The sequence below is a fragment of the Barbus barbus genome, assembly GCF_936440315.1.
Source record: "Barbus barbus genome assembly, chromosome: 34".
Taxonomy (NCBI): domain Eukaryota; kingdom Metazoa; phylum Chordata; class Actinopteri; order Cypriniformes; family Cyprinidae; genus Barbus; species Barbus barbus.
Window position 1 is genome coordinate 24,248,728 of NC_136762.1, and position 13,852 is coordinate 24,262,579.

A 13,852-nucleotide genomic window follows, 5' to 3' on the forward strand; every position below is an offset into this window, starting at 1 on the left:
TCAATAATCCTAGAGCCGTTGCAGCTTTATATCCTCCTGCTTATTCTGCCCCTGCAATTTTTCTGAGCATTGTTAGAAAGTAAATGCAACACGTTCCATATGAGGTGAGATGAGAAACCAGTCTTACAGATGAGTCGTTTTAGCACTTCCCTGCATAGGCATATACAGTTTCCATGGAGACAGCTAGGCCAGAACGCGCTATGGCTTTTTTTCACACATGGATCTGGCACGAGCACTTGAAAGAAGAGAGAGAGTCACTAGCAGGCACCTAATGGTCGCTTCATCATTCATCAACACCTTCACTCTGCAACATTCTCCCCTTGTGCCAGGCATATAACTCAACATCTTCCCTCGTTGACTAGCACTTATCTTTCAGACTGCGGGGGTAGAAACAGCCCACTGCTAATAGGAAACAGTGTATGCCAAACTAATAGTTGAACAAAGCATATCTACTACACTATCTACTACACTGAGAAAAAAACAAAAACCCTTCTACTTGATCTGAGTTGAATTCGCTTAAAATTCATTTCTTTTTATTATCTGATAAATTACAGTATGTGAAGAATGATTTATATATATATACACTACTGTTTCAAATGTTGGGGTCTGTACATTGTTTTTATGCTGTTGAATGAAGTCTCTTATGCTCACTAACAGCTGCATTTATGAATCAAAAATACGGTAAAACAGAAATATTGTAATAATTGAAAATAGTTATAATAAAATTGTTGTGAAAACTGTTTGAATATATTTTAAAATGTAATTTATTCCTGTGATGCAAACCTGAATTTTCAGCATCATTACTCTACTCTTCAGTGTCACGTGATCCTTCAGAAATGATTCTAATATAACGATGGTGCTCAATGTTTTCATGTTCTTATCAACAGTTGTTCTGCTTAATATTTTTGTGAAAACAATTTTTATAGAATGTTCAAAAGAACAGCAATTTTTTTTAACAATGTGAATGACTTTGACTGTCAAGTTCAATCAATTAATGCATAATTCTGAATAAAACGGCATAAACTGAATAAAAAAGTTGAGGGGTAATGTAGGACCAAATGGGAATTATAACTGTTTTATCCATAATATTTAGAATAAAACCAGTCCTCACCAGTCATGGATAACATAAAAGATGTTGTGAATGATATTTTTGACATACTATGTATAAAATGACCCTACAACCAGGTGAATATCACAGAAATAGGTGTCCAAAGAATTCAAACCTGTCTCTAGACTCTGTAACAAAAACGTTTTTAGCCAATCTTAAAACCAACCAATGAGAAATACTCTTTGCCCGTTCATTTTTTAGTGCATTTGGGATTGCTGACACTGGATTGGCTGACATATCGTTGGAGCACATGGGCGTGTGGTTGAAGGGATAGTGTGATCTAATGTAGTCTAGCAAATGTTTGCAAGGCTGAAATCGCTTATAGTATCTTATGAAGTCCATCGATTCATATCAGATGCAGTATCATTGAAAAGAGCAAAAGCATTGAAAATTGTGTCCAGATGGTTATTGACTATAGTTTATGACTCTTGCTGTCTACAAACAGTGGGCAGCTATCTTCTAAGACGGCTTGCTGTCTGAAATGGAGCCTCAACGGATTTGAAACACACTACATTGGTTTCAGCTAATGCTCTTAGACTCTGTCCACTATCTTATTGTCTTTTGTCATTGCGCTTGTGGCATTGCGATCACACACACACAATGTGAGGTATACATTTAAAGCCATGTCTAATTTGTCCAAAATAAGGTTTTTGAAGGCAGCATAATTTCAGCATACATTTATAAAAGCTACTCTTCCTTAAAATGCAGTCTTGCAGTCTCATTGACTTGGTTTAGGAACGGATAGAACAGATATGTCTTGTATAGTTTCCTGACATTTCTGTGAATTTTATATCAGATCACTGGTCCGAGGGATCTATACGGCATGAGAGAATCAGTTCCACAGAGTAATGTGTTTCAGTCTGTAGTCATCAGTCACAATGGACGGTTTCTCTCATTTTCAGTCCGGATGGCAGTTTCCTGGCAGCTGGCTCTGCAGACGGTGCCGTCTACATATGGAATGTGAACACAGGAAACCTGGAAAAACGGCTTCCTGACATGCACAGGTAACTCAGGGATGGCCACCACGGACAACCAACCAGGGGTGCATTTCCTACAAGTATCGTTAGCAAACTATGATCACCAATTCTGTCGTGACCTACATAATTCAGTATTTCTGTGTTTTCCAAAACCATAGCTCCAACACACATTTGCAACAGCATACCAGAATTGTGTGGTCAGAACTACAGCATAGTTTCTTGTTAGGGTTGACATGTGGCCTGGCTAATATGCAGTACAACCTATATACAGTATGTCATTCCAGATTTTCATTCTACATCTTTTAGTGTATAAAGATAATAAAAGCACCATCTTTAAAGAGTGCACGTGTGACTCTAGCGGAACATAATACAAAACCTGCAATTGAATCAAATATCTGAAAATAAAGTGAAACAATGGAGAACAAAATAGCGAAGTAGTCCTTAGATGCCATGTTGAATAATTACAGCAATATTCTGACATTAATTCAAATTTAAATCAAATTTACAACTCCACCACCCCGATGTCATTTACTACAGTTCTAAATTACTGAACCAGTGTGGTTTAAATAACAGTTGTGCAACCAAGTTATTGCAATTTCAGAAAATAGTCGTGACTAGCAAGTTAATTTCTCCAGTGATTCATTGTATTATGCATGGTTTGTATGTGTCCGACAGTTCAGCAAAGCTTGATTGACAAAATTTGCGTATGGCAACAAGGCTTCTCAGCCTTGATTTGATTGATTTGATTGGCTATTTGGGCTGTTTCATCTGTTATAATGTCAATTTACCATTATTCAGCGAAATTTCACTGGCAAATTTCATTCATTTCACGCAGAATCAAAGAGATTATGTGATGACAAAAGTTGCCCACGCAGATTTTGCTCAAATTTGTGCTCATTTCAAGTGCGGTAGAAATTCGCCTACGCACCTGACACCTGACTGAGTTTAATCGGGGGTATCTCTAGCGACACTCAAATGTATACTCTTTAGCGCGTCTCAAGCGACACCCTGTTGAGTCGGGTGACATCTCGCCCCCTATGAACATTATCACTTGGGACTATTATCTCTAATGTACGACTAACCTGCTGCGCAGCAGTTACCAGACAGACTCCAAACAATGCCCTTGAATATGCTTTAATCATGGCCGGGAGGATCTCATCTCAATCACAGAGAATTCCCCAGCAACAAGGATACAACAGTATTTATAGAAAAGGTGCATAGCAAAGGTAACATGTCACATTACACCATTTTCCTCTGATATGATTGGTTCTCTTATATGGAAAATCAAAGACTTGGTTACTGATTACCTCAGCTTATTCCTTAAATCATGTATCGTAGTAGTTTCAGACAGACGTCTCAAGTCGTATTTGACTTGATACCACACTGGTATTTACTACTAGGAAATTCAGAGATAATTTTAAAACCAGAGTTTCCGAGTTGGGCGGGTCATAAACTTTAAACATGGTTGAGGGGACAACCATTGCTGCTGTCAATGCTGTTCTCACAACAACTACATCCCTTTGTCTTGTCGCTAAAGTAGTGTATTTATAGGCTAGATATGAACAATCATTCGAAGCATATTGTATGTTTTATAAGCAGTGAAATAAGCATGTATTTGACCAAAATGCCAGAATTGTCAGCAAACTGCATGTATAGCGCGGTGATTGTTTATATGATTGTCAACCAATGGGATGCTACATTTTATTCGTTCCGACATTAAAGCACTTGAATACGACAAGCTCGTAATCACGACTTCATAAGTGGGAAATAGGAAATGTCCAATAGCACGTGAAGCCAGCATTACTCCCAGCCGTTTTTTTTTTTGCAAGTCATTGCCAGCACTTTGGGTCACTTTCACAATTTTCATGGCCCCCCGAATATTTTCTGGTATGAATATCTGAACATGCAATATGTCTAAAGAAAAGAAAGAACAGAGCCTCAGAGAGTTTTATTCTAACATCATGCTTTTTTTTACATTTTTACATTTTGAAAGAAAAGCTGAGAAAATCATGTTTTTGCAGTATTGGATTCAGAACGATGATTCAAAACATTGGAGTCGATTTCTTCCATCATCACCCCCAAGGCTTGCACAGTCCTAAACCACTTCATGGGTCAACATTTCATTTCACATTGGTAACATTTGGTAGTTTTGATTTAAATGCTGTTTGATCATCGCTTTATTTTACATACACACCTGCTTTCATACACGATCGCTTGTTTCTGCTTCTTCTTCACTTGTGTTTTATCTAGACATTCAGTAATTTTTCACAAGATGTGTATTAGCGCCCTCTACCATATAACAGTGAAAATACAGAAAGCTGGAAAATTCCGTCAATTGCGTGGAAGCGTTGGGGCAAAGGAAGATTTAAGCAGCAAGTTACGTTGTTGTACAGGAAATGCACTCCGGGTTGATTAGTTTACTTTCTTTTCCTGCTTTATTTACTGCAAGTCACTCTCAAATAAGGGATAATATACAATCAGCCAGTATTATGTCAAAATTTGTCACAGGTTTTAAAGTGCGGGAAAGATTTTAAGCAAATATTGACTTGAATTTCAGTCTGTTCTTTGCACGAAGCTATATTTTAGTTTTTAATATGGCTTCAGGATAATTGGAATACAGCATATTAGTTGCATGGACGATGGTTATGGAGGTTTTTGTGTCAATAATTCCACTGCTGATTGCTTTTTTTGGGTGAGATGCTGTGAATTATCTCAAATTGAATTCTAAGATGAAATTCTTTTTGCAGAGCTTCAATAAGCGCTGTGGCCTGGTCGTTGTCGGGTGAATATGTGGTAAGCGTGGACAAGAGCCGTCGAGCTGTGCTCTGGAGTGATATCTGAGACCAGACACGGACTGCCTTTTTCCATCTTATCAACTGAAGTCACTCCTGGAAATGCACTCAGGGATGTCATCGAAACACAACCGTGTTGGGAAAAGCTCACACTCTGCACTCCGTCAATAGCAGGATCCTTAGTATTGTGACAGTCTTTGTTGCTAAGAGGCTGTGTCATCCAAAACGCAGACAGATGCGCTAATGTTACAGGGGTCTGGCGACTGTTGAGCAGAGCTGTCTGGGTTTTGTTTTGAAACCTTGTTACAGATGAACTACCGATGCAGAATGTGCCAAAGCGTTTGTAGGCCTTCCTGTTGCTTGACTTCGTACTATAATTGTCAGCAACTTTAAAATCTGAGATCTCTTGACGTACACCAGATATCGCTGGGATTTGATATCAAAGGGAAGCATGAAGAAAATGGATTCAGCCTGTTTTAGGAACATGACAACACATTTCTGAATACGTGGAAACTCGACCCCAATGCATTCGCTTGTCAGTCCTATTTTTAGAGACCAAAACACAAAATTGAATGCCTGGTAAAAGGCCATTTTATATTGTCGCACAGTGACTGATTCTTGAATGCAATATAAAATGAGATATAAATATCATAAATTTGAAAAATAAAGCACTGTTATTCAAAACTGTGGGGTCAGTATTTGTATATGAAATCAATGCTGATATTCATTTGATTAGTATAGTGACAGTAAAGACATTTACAATTTAAAAAGATTTCTATTTTAAATAAATTGTTCTTTTGAACTTTATATTCTTCAAAGTATCCTGAAAGAAAAATAAAAAGATTTCCACCAAAATATTAGCTTAACTGTTCAAGTTAATAAGAAATTTTTCTTAGTATGAATTCTCAAGGATCATGTGACGCTGAAGACTGGAGTAATTGGCTGCTGAAAATTTAGCTTTGCATCACAGAAATAAATGACATTTAAAAACAACTAAATAAAATGGAAAACCGTTATTTTAAACTGTAATAGTATTTTACACTATTTACTTTTTTTGCTGCATTTTTATCAAATAAATGCAGGCTTGGTGAGCAGCAAAGACTGACCCCAAAACGTTTGAATGCTAGTGTTTATATTTCAGCTGTCTTAGTGAAAATCTTGGACCATTATGATGTATTTTAACATCATATCAATCTATTTCTAGATCACTAATGAAATGCACTCAAGCAAATTGTGAAATCATCATTATGATAATGATTATATCCTGTTCTGAAACAGGATGATTTCATATAGCTTGAGTGCTGCGGTCATTAAAGCAACCAATTATTGTGTTTGTTGATTTTTAAATTCACTCTAATTGTCATGCAAGTGATTTATAATTTATATATATAAAAACAGCAAAATAGAAGCATTTTCACTAGTGGGCTGAGACTTTTAGACCCTGCTGTATGTTGTTAATCACTGCCTCGTGGAAGTGCTCAGTTCTACTGGACTGACTCCAGTAATTTATTATAAAAAGGGACTGAAAAATGAATGAGATGAAGCCTTGGCCTCCGCCACACTCTTTAGTGCTGCCATAGAGACCCAGTATGCTCACTGCTAAATTGCACTCAGATTAGCATTTAAAAGAGCCCTGTGTCTGATGAGAATCACACACTCTGACTGACTTTGAACACCCAAATTACTGCCATCAGAGATCAAGCGAGTCCAGCGTAACGCACAGACCGCCATGTGATTCTATCTGCTGTGTTCATTTGCATGTTAATTACAGGTTAGATGAGGAAAGTCTAATGCCCATCTTACACTTGTCAACTGTTGGACCGAGGAGTTTTAATGTAGAGACTAGAATATTTATTAAGATAAAACCCTATGTGCTAGTTGCTATGATGAAATACTATGTGCCTCAGAAATCTCTGATGTTACTGTAGATCACTGTATTGTATGTTAATGAAATTTATATATATATAGTGATATATAATCTCGCTACAAAGAACATGTTCAAATCATCCCAAAATCTAGAAAAAATTTATAAAATATAAAGTTTTAATTTCATATTTTTTAATTAATATGAGCATAATGTCAGTATAAAAAATTATATCATTATTAGAACTTTACATGTTAAAAATACATTATATAAGAAGTGTTATGGTAATAAGAGCGAGATTTTTCAAAATTCAATAATGAGAATTTGGGTCGCGTAAATTGCAAAATTGTCATGAAAAGCAATGCAAAAATCGATTAAATATTTGAATTGAACATAAAGATTTGACCTTGACCTGCTTGAAATACAGGGGTTAAGTAAACCAAAGACACTTCATGAGATTAAGTAACAGATAAGCATCTTTTTTATATTTATCTATTAGATATTTTGGTTGACTATAACTGATATACAATTAAATTAATTTCAACAGCAAATTTCTTACAAAAAAAAAAAAAAAACAGGGATGTTTACTGGTGGCACTATATGGAGCAACAGATTTGTAGTTAATTTATAAAGTTTATATTTGTTTGCCCTTAAAAGCGCTGTTGTATTTTTTTTAGAAGAAAGTGTTTTCTTTTTAATTTTATTGTTGCTGAGTAAAAGAACTGTGCCTTTCCAAATGTGGCTTGTTCTCAAAGTAGCACAGTTATCAAGGGAACAGCGGTATATTTGTTAACTACTCTCATTTTTTGTAAAAATGCAAGGACCAAAAGTGAGTTTGATTATTAAGTCTGTTGTTTACATGCAAAATGAAAGACAAAGAGCAAATAGGAATAAGTCTATCTATGTTCTAACAGGCGCTTTCCATGAACGGGGTACAAAATACTGTATATCTTGAAACACCAAAACTTGTTGATACACCAATTTAAGTGATTTTGTTGTTTTTTACTTTAAATAATCGTAACAATTAAATAAAACATTTTATAAAATAAAATGTCACTCTGTATAGCGGGTTATTTTAGTTGTGATAATTTATATTTATTTAATTTGTATTATTATTATTTCATATTTGTTTCCTACAGTAACTTTAATAAATATTTGAGATATGTTTAGTTTAACTACTTTTCATTATGGGTTAATTGTTAGATTAAAAACGTTGTGCGTAATAAAAAGTGTATCTTGTGGAAAGTGTCAATGTGACACGATTTAGCATTTATTTGAGAATTCATGTATTTTGGAGTTTTACACGTTTATCATTAAAGTCTGATGATGCATTGCTGTCATGTCATATTGTGTGTGGGTGTTAATTTCAGCATCATTCATAATCATCTTATTATGTTTATATTTTAGAATCGTATTTGCAGTACCTTAATGAGGTTGATTTATTTATCTGATACATGATTAAAAATCAAATAAATAAAAAATGCTTTTTCATTTAATAAAACCATCTTAAACCCTCATGATGGCTGATTGATATGCTTTATCGATTTATTGCTTTGGGAGTGTGACAGCACTTTAAACGATGTCAATGTGGAGATGTAAATAACGCTCATCTCTCAGCCTCGAGCTGAGAGAATATCATCACGCATCCAGAGAGGCGGGAGATAGCGAGTTTATGTGAGACAGAGGAGAGGAAAACACCGCGGAAGAGCTCTGCTAGATAGTGTGGATATCAAACGGAAGCGTTAGGATTTCCCAAACAGCGTCTATTGTTCAAACATTCCCACCTGAAGGACTCCTAAAGCAGAGCAGCTCAGGAAAGCTGCTTGTTTTATGTCGGAAACGCGGGGTTTGTCTGTCAGGAGATGCTCCTGTAATTGGATTCATCTGGAAAGCGCTCAAACCGCAAGGAGAGCTGCTTAAGAGACAGCGGTTCTCTAACGCAGCAGAGTAAATCCTCTTCTTTCAGCCTGTCTCTTCATCTTTCTCTTTTCCCCTCAGCTCCATCTCCCTCTCTTTCCTCGGCTCATCTTCTTCCCACAGCAGAAGAGTTTCTGTCGCACGCAGATCCTCGCGATGGGTGATAAAGGCACAAGGTAAGCCGTGTGTTTCATATGGATTAGCTGGTACTGAAGGACATGTTTTTCTGCATGTAATTGGTCTTTTAACATAACAGTGGCCGAAGCAGTCAGTAGCCCATTGCATGGCAGTGCACACCAAGTTTAGGATGAGATGTCTATGATTAGTTAACCTTTTAAATTGTATTAAATATTGGTCAATTGAAAACAGGTCTGGAAAGTGCATGGAGAAAGTGGGACGGGGACAATTTGGGATTTGACCCTTCCCTCATGAACACTACAAATAAGCCTATTTGCTATGCTAAACGGACAGTTAGCTGTATTGCATTTATTTCTTTGTGACCCAATCAGGAACAGACCTGCAAGCCATCAGAAACCACTGCATGAATGTATTCCATCTGTTATTCATTTGCTCAGTTCTCTCTAGGAAGGCTTTAGAAGGCGGTGGAGGTATCACACTGTTTTGGCATAGCGGCATTTCCATTGATATTTGACATTTCACACAAGAGCACATTTGACCAGGACCTTCAAAACTCTCAGCAGGGTTGTGAACCAGTGCAAAGCACACAGCTTTATAATAACAATTCATTTACACCCTTGAAAATAAAGATTTTTTATTGGGATCTTGAAGAACCTTTAACATCCATGGAAACTTTTCAACACACATGGTGGCAAAAAAAAAAAGTTGATCAGATTAAAAATGTTCTTTACACTGAGAAAAATGATTCTTTTAAGACCTGTTTACGTCTTTCGGGAATTCTAATATGTATTATTGCTTTGAAAATTTTAATTTTTTTGGAATTTTAAGGAGTGTATGACCCTTGGGTCCCCAATGGGTCACCCTTTCTTAAAGAGCCAATTTGTTACTCTGTATTTAACCATTGAGCTAGTTACTGTATGTCCAAACTCTTGGGCAGTGCTCCTTATTAAGGTAGGAAATACTTTTGAGCCCCTTAAACCTCCAACTTTCAAGTCAGCGAAAGACTATTGACTGTCAGCATAAAGAGTGGTATGCATTACTGATTATTCTGGTCATCTACTTGAATGAAAATTCTGATGTTATTTACACATTTTGTTTCATAATCTTTCCGTTTCTTTATAGTACAACATTGAATTTTTAATAGTTATTGCTACATATAAGCGCTTCTATAGAATGTACTGTGTAGATTTTTTTTTAATAAGAAATAGGCCAAAGATTAATTATCTTCGATTGCAACAATATGAAATTCTCCAATGCAGAGTGTCACAAAAGTGCTTAAGCATATTCTGGGCACGTGATGATTCACAATTTAAACCAGAGTCACGTGGAACCTTGTTCCATGATGAAAATTTAATTCAGTTCGCTACTCCAGTTACAGACATCTGATTTGAGTACTTCACCATTCAGAATCACCAATAAACTCCAGCAAAATACAGTCTGTTTAAACAAAAGCACAGGCCTTTATGATCCGCTTACGCAAGAGAACGGGAACCTTGGAGCATCTCAGAGAGAGTTTTTCTGTGCTGACTGTCGTCACCGATCTCAGCGTGCTGTTTGAGTGCTGAATGAAGAACAACACAATCTCATGGCAATTCGGAATTGGTGATTTGGTGGCTAATTTGTGTGAATTCATATGATTTTTTTGGTGTTTTCTTATTATCTGCTCATGCCCCAGTGATGTTTAGGGTGGGGTTAGAGGACCTTCATGCTTAGTTTTTTTTTTTTTTTTAATTCACAGTCTTCACTTTTTTGAACTTAACAGTAACAACCATAATGCACAGAATCATATTGGATCGGTCCCATCAGACTGATACTTGATCCGAAAAAAGGCCCGTATCCGACTGATATGATAGAGTATCAGATCAGCGCAGTAATATGATACACATAAAAATGTAAATCTTAGAGGACAGTGGAATAGCAATGACTCCAATCAGATAAACTGCTGATTTTGTCTGGCCAGAGGAGAAAGACACTATTTCCCCGTCTAAATACTGTAAAGCTGATACAAAGCCACCCTGCTTTATATCAAGCCGATGTAAAGCTGGTTTGACACAATCTGTATTGTTAAAAGCGCTATACAAAGACTTGAATAGCTGTGCTTAGTAATGTCTTGTTTACTTGCTAACAATTCTTAAACATCTAACAAAGATGTAATGTGTGAATCTCGCAAAAGTTGGAAATTACAGTGATTAGTCATTCCTCGCAAGTGCTTATTGTAACAGATTATGTCATTAAATGACACTGTAAACCCCAACAGATTGGTGCTTGGCATTTTGAGAAAGCAAAGCACAGCCAGTTTTGTGTGCACTATGCTTTAGATAATCAGTGAAAGATCTGTTATGAGCCATCTGAATCTGCTCATGACAAACTATATTTGCAAGAAGTGCATCTTCTGTTGCTTTACATGGTCGTGTTACCTTGCATAACTTATCAAAAATGATTTCTGTTTATACCACGTCTTTATAAGATTTAACTAAGACAACATTACTAACAAGACATTCTGGTAATACTTTCCAGTAAATTTCAATTAGTTAATATTAGAAAAAATAAATAGTAAGTTAAAAATACTCAACTTTTTTACAGCCATTTCTTATTTTATTTTATTCAGATTTACTGCTTGGTTCAAACCTTACATTTTCATTGATATTTCTTTTCCCCAAAACAATTATACAAGGTAAAAAATGTATTATATTTAAAAAATCATTATAAAGACCATACACACTTAATGTTTTTTTTTAGACATAAGCCAAAATGTTACTTAATATAGATCAATTTAATTATTTTTATTAATAATTTTTGGCTTTTACAAAATTAAATATGTTTTATATTTTATGTATTATGTTTTATACAAAATTAACTATAATATGAAAGTAGAATTTACACTTAAGTATAAACAGGATACAACAGGATAAAACTAAAAACTTTTTTGTTAGTCAACTTTTTCCATTTCGATTGTTTACTAAATTATTGGGTGAAATATACCCTTTGATGTTTATTATTTGTATAACGAACTTTAAATGAATGACACAGTTGTTACATTTTTTTTAGAGTATACTAATGCATTTTTACAATTTAAAGTTGTATAAATAGTAATAAATTTGTTAATATATAATAAACCTAACATGCCCTATATGAATCATTGTGAATCGCATGTAGTGAACCCCAGGTTAGGAATGATGTTTTTTTTTATTTTCCCCATATTTATTCATATAGTACTCGTTTTTTTTTTTTAAGTTAACCTTGTTATGCTAATCTTATGCTAAGTGATGCTGACTTAAAAAAATTGAGGAAACCCATTGCCTTAAATTTATTAAGTAAATAATAATTGAAAAAAAAAGTTGTGACAATTGACAATTCACTTAACTTATACTTTTTTTTAGTATTATTAATTACTTAATAATTTTAAGGCAACGGGTTTCCTCAATTTTTAAGTTAAGTCAACTTATCACTATAGTCAAATATTTCATTGTGTTTGGGACAAATATCTGCACTCCTTGAATGCCGAATTTGGGGGCTGTAGCTAACTGCTGTAATCACTGTAAAAAAAAAAAAAAAAAAAAATTTTTTTTTTGTTTCATCTTAAAATAATTTGTTACCCCGCTGACTTAAAATTTTTGGTTTAGTCAACTTTTGTTACCCCGCTGACTTAAAATTTTTGGTTTAGTCAACTTTTGTTACCCCGCTGACTTTAAATTTTTAGTTTAGTCAACTTTTGTTATCCCGCTGACTTAAAATTTTTGGTTTAGTCAACTTTTGTTACCCCGCTGACTTAAAATTTTTGGTTTAGTCAACTTTTGTTACCCCGCTGACTTAAATTTTTTAGTTTAGTCAACTTTTGTTACCCCGCTGACTTAAAATTTTTGGTTTAGTCAACTTTTGTTACCCCGCTGACTTAAAATTTTTGGTTTAGTCAACTTTTGTTACCCCGCTGACTTAAAATTTTTGGTTTAGTCAACTTTTGTTACCCCGCTGACTTAAATTTTTTAGTTTAGTCAACTTTTGTTACCCCGCTGACTTAAAATTTTTGGTTTAGTCAACTTTTGTTACCCCGCTGACTTAAAATTTTTGGTTTAGTCAACTTTTGTTACCCCGCTGACTTAAAATTTTTGGTTTAGTCAACTAAAATATTCCAGTTGTCCCTTAAATTAACATTGCGTATCTTAAAATTTCAAGTTGACTAAACAAAAAAATTTAAGTCAGTGGGGTAACAAATTATTTTAAGTTGAAACTATTTTTTGAAACTTTTTTTTTTTTTCAGTGTGGCTAGTGGCCAATGCTGGAGTGACCAGGATAGCTCATTTACAGTCCTTACATTAAAACTGAGACATAAATAAAAAGAAAGAAAGAAAATAAGAGTTAATCACACAAAATGTACAAACGAAAGTCCCATGTGGAGTCATCAATGTCCCTGTGTCACTTCTTTGACCGTTAGAGCCAGACGCTGCAAATAAATCATGTCATGAAAGAATCAATTCTACTTCTGCTCTTTAAACATTTCAGAAACATACAACCCACTGAAAATCTATGGACTTGATTAGCCTTGTTTCACTTTTGAACCGACACACTACTAAACTAGGCCTCTAGAAACTAGGCTTCAGGCCTCTCCGGTAGTTGAAGTTTTGGTGTGATAAAGTTTTGCAGTATCCGCAACTCATGCTTTTTGCGAGATAAAAATTCATTTTTCCCAACTTAATCTAATTTACGATAGTATCAGGCTATCAGCACTGATGCGCTTTTTAAAATTCAGAGTTGATTTATGAGTTTCCGGAGCAGTAAGCAAGTTGAAATCTTTATAGCCTTTAATGGTTTATTGTTACTTAAAGTGCTTTTTACTTCAAAAGCCTACAATTGTTCTGTTATGTATCTACTATACAGTGATTTCAGGATGGGCATCCTATGTGTGCTGCCCACACTTATTATCTAGTAAGTATTCTATGTGATCCATTGTTCATTTTGAATGATTTGTATGCTTGTGCATTTAGTGTGATCATTGCAGTACCTTTTGAATTCTCCTGCCGATCTGAATCTCCCTTGACTACTTGAATCACAGTTTCAT

At 35.1% G+C, this 13,852-nt stretch overlaps 2 protein-coding genes across 2 annotated transcripts in view; both read left to right on the top strand.

Annotated features, from left to right (window-relative positions):
• The window catches only part of LOC306854228 (protein Atg16l2-like), a 51,733-nt gene extending 46,176 nt beyond the window's left edge, over positions 1 to 5,557 (top strand). The window contains exons 17-18 of the mRNA XM_079392065.1: positions 2,011 to 2,112; positions 4,833 to 5,557. Coding sequence (XP_079248191.1) covers positions 2,011 to 2,112; positions 4,833 to 4,926 — 196 coding nt within the window. The 3' untranslated portion in view covers positions 4,927 to 5,557. The remainder of the gene's footprint in view (positions 1 to 2,010; positions 2,113 to 4,832) is intronic.
• Positions 5,558 to 8,398: 2,841 nt separating this feature from the next.
• The window catches only part of LOC306853842 (beta-arrestin-1), a 37,077-nt gene continuing 31,623 nt past the window's right edge, over positions 8,399 to 13,852 (top strand). The window contains exon 1 of the mRNA XM_079391494.1: positions 8,399 to 8,834. Within this exon, the coding sequence (XP_079247620.1) occupies positions 8,815 to 8,834 (20 nt within the window). The 5' untranslated portion in view covers positions 8,399 to 8,814. The remainder of the gene's footprint in view (positions 8,835 to 13,852) is intronic.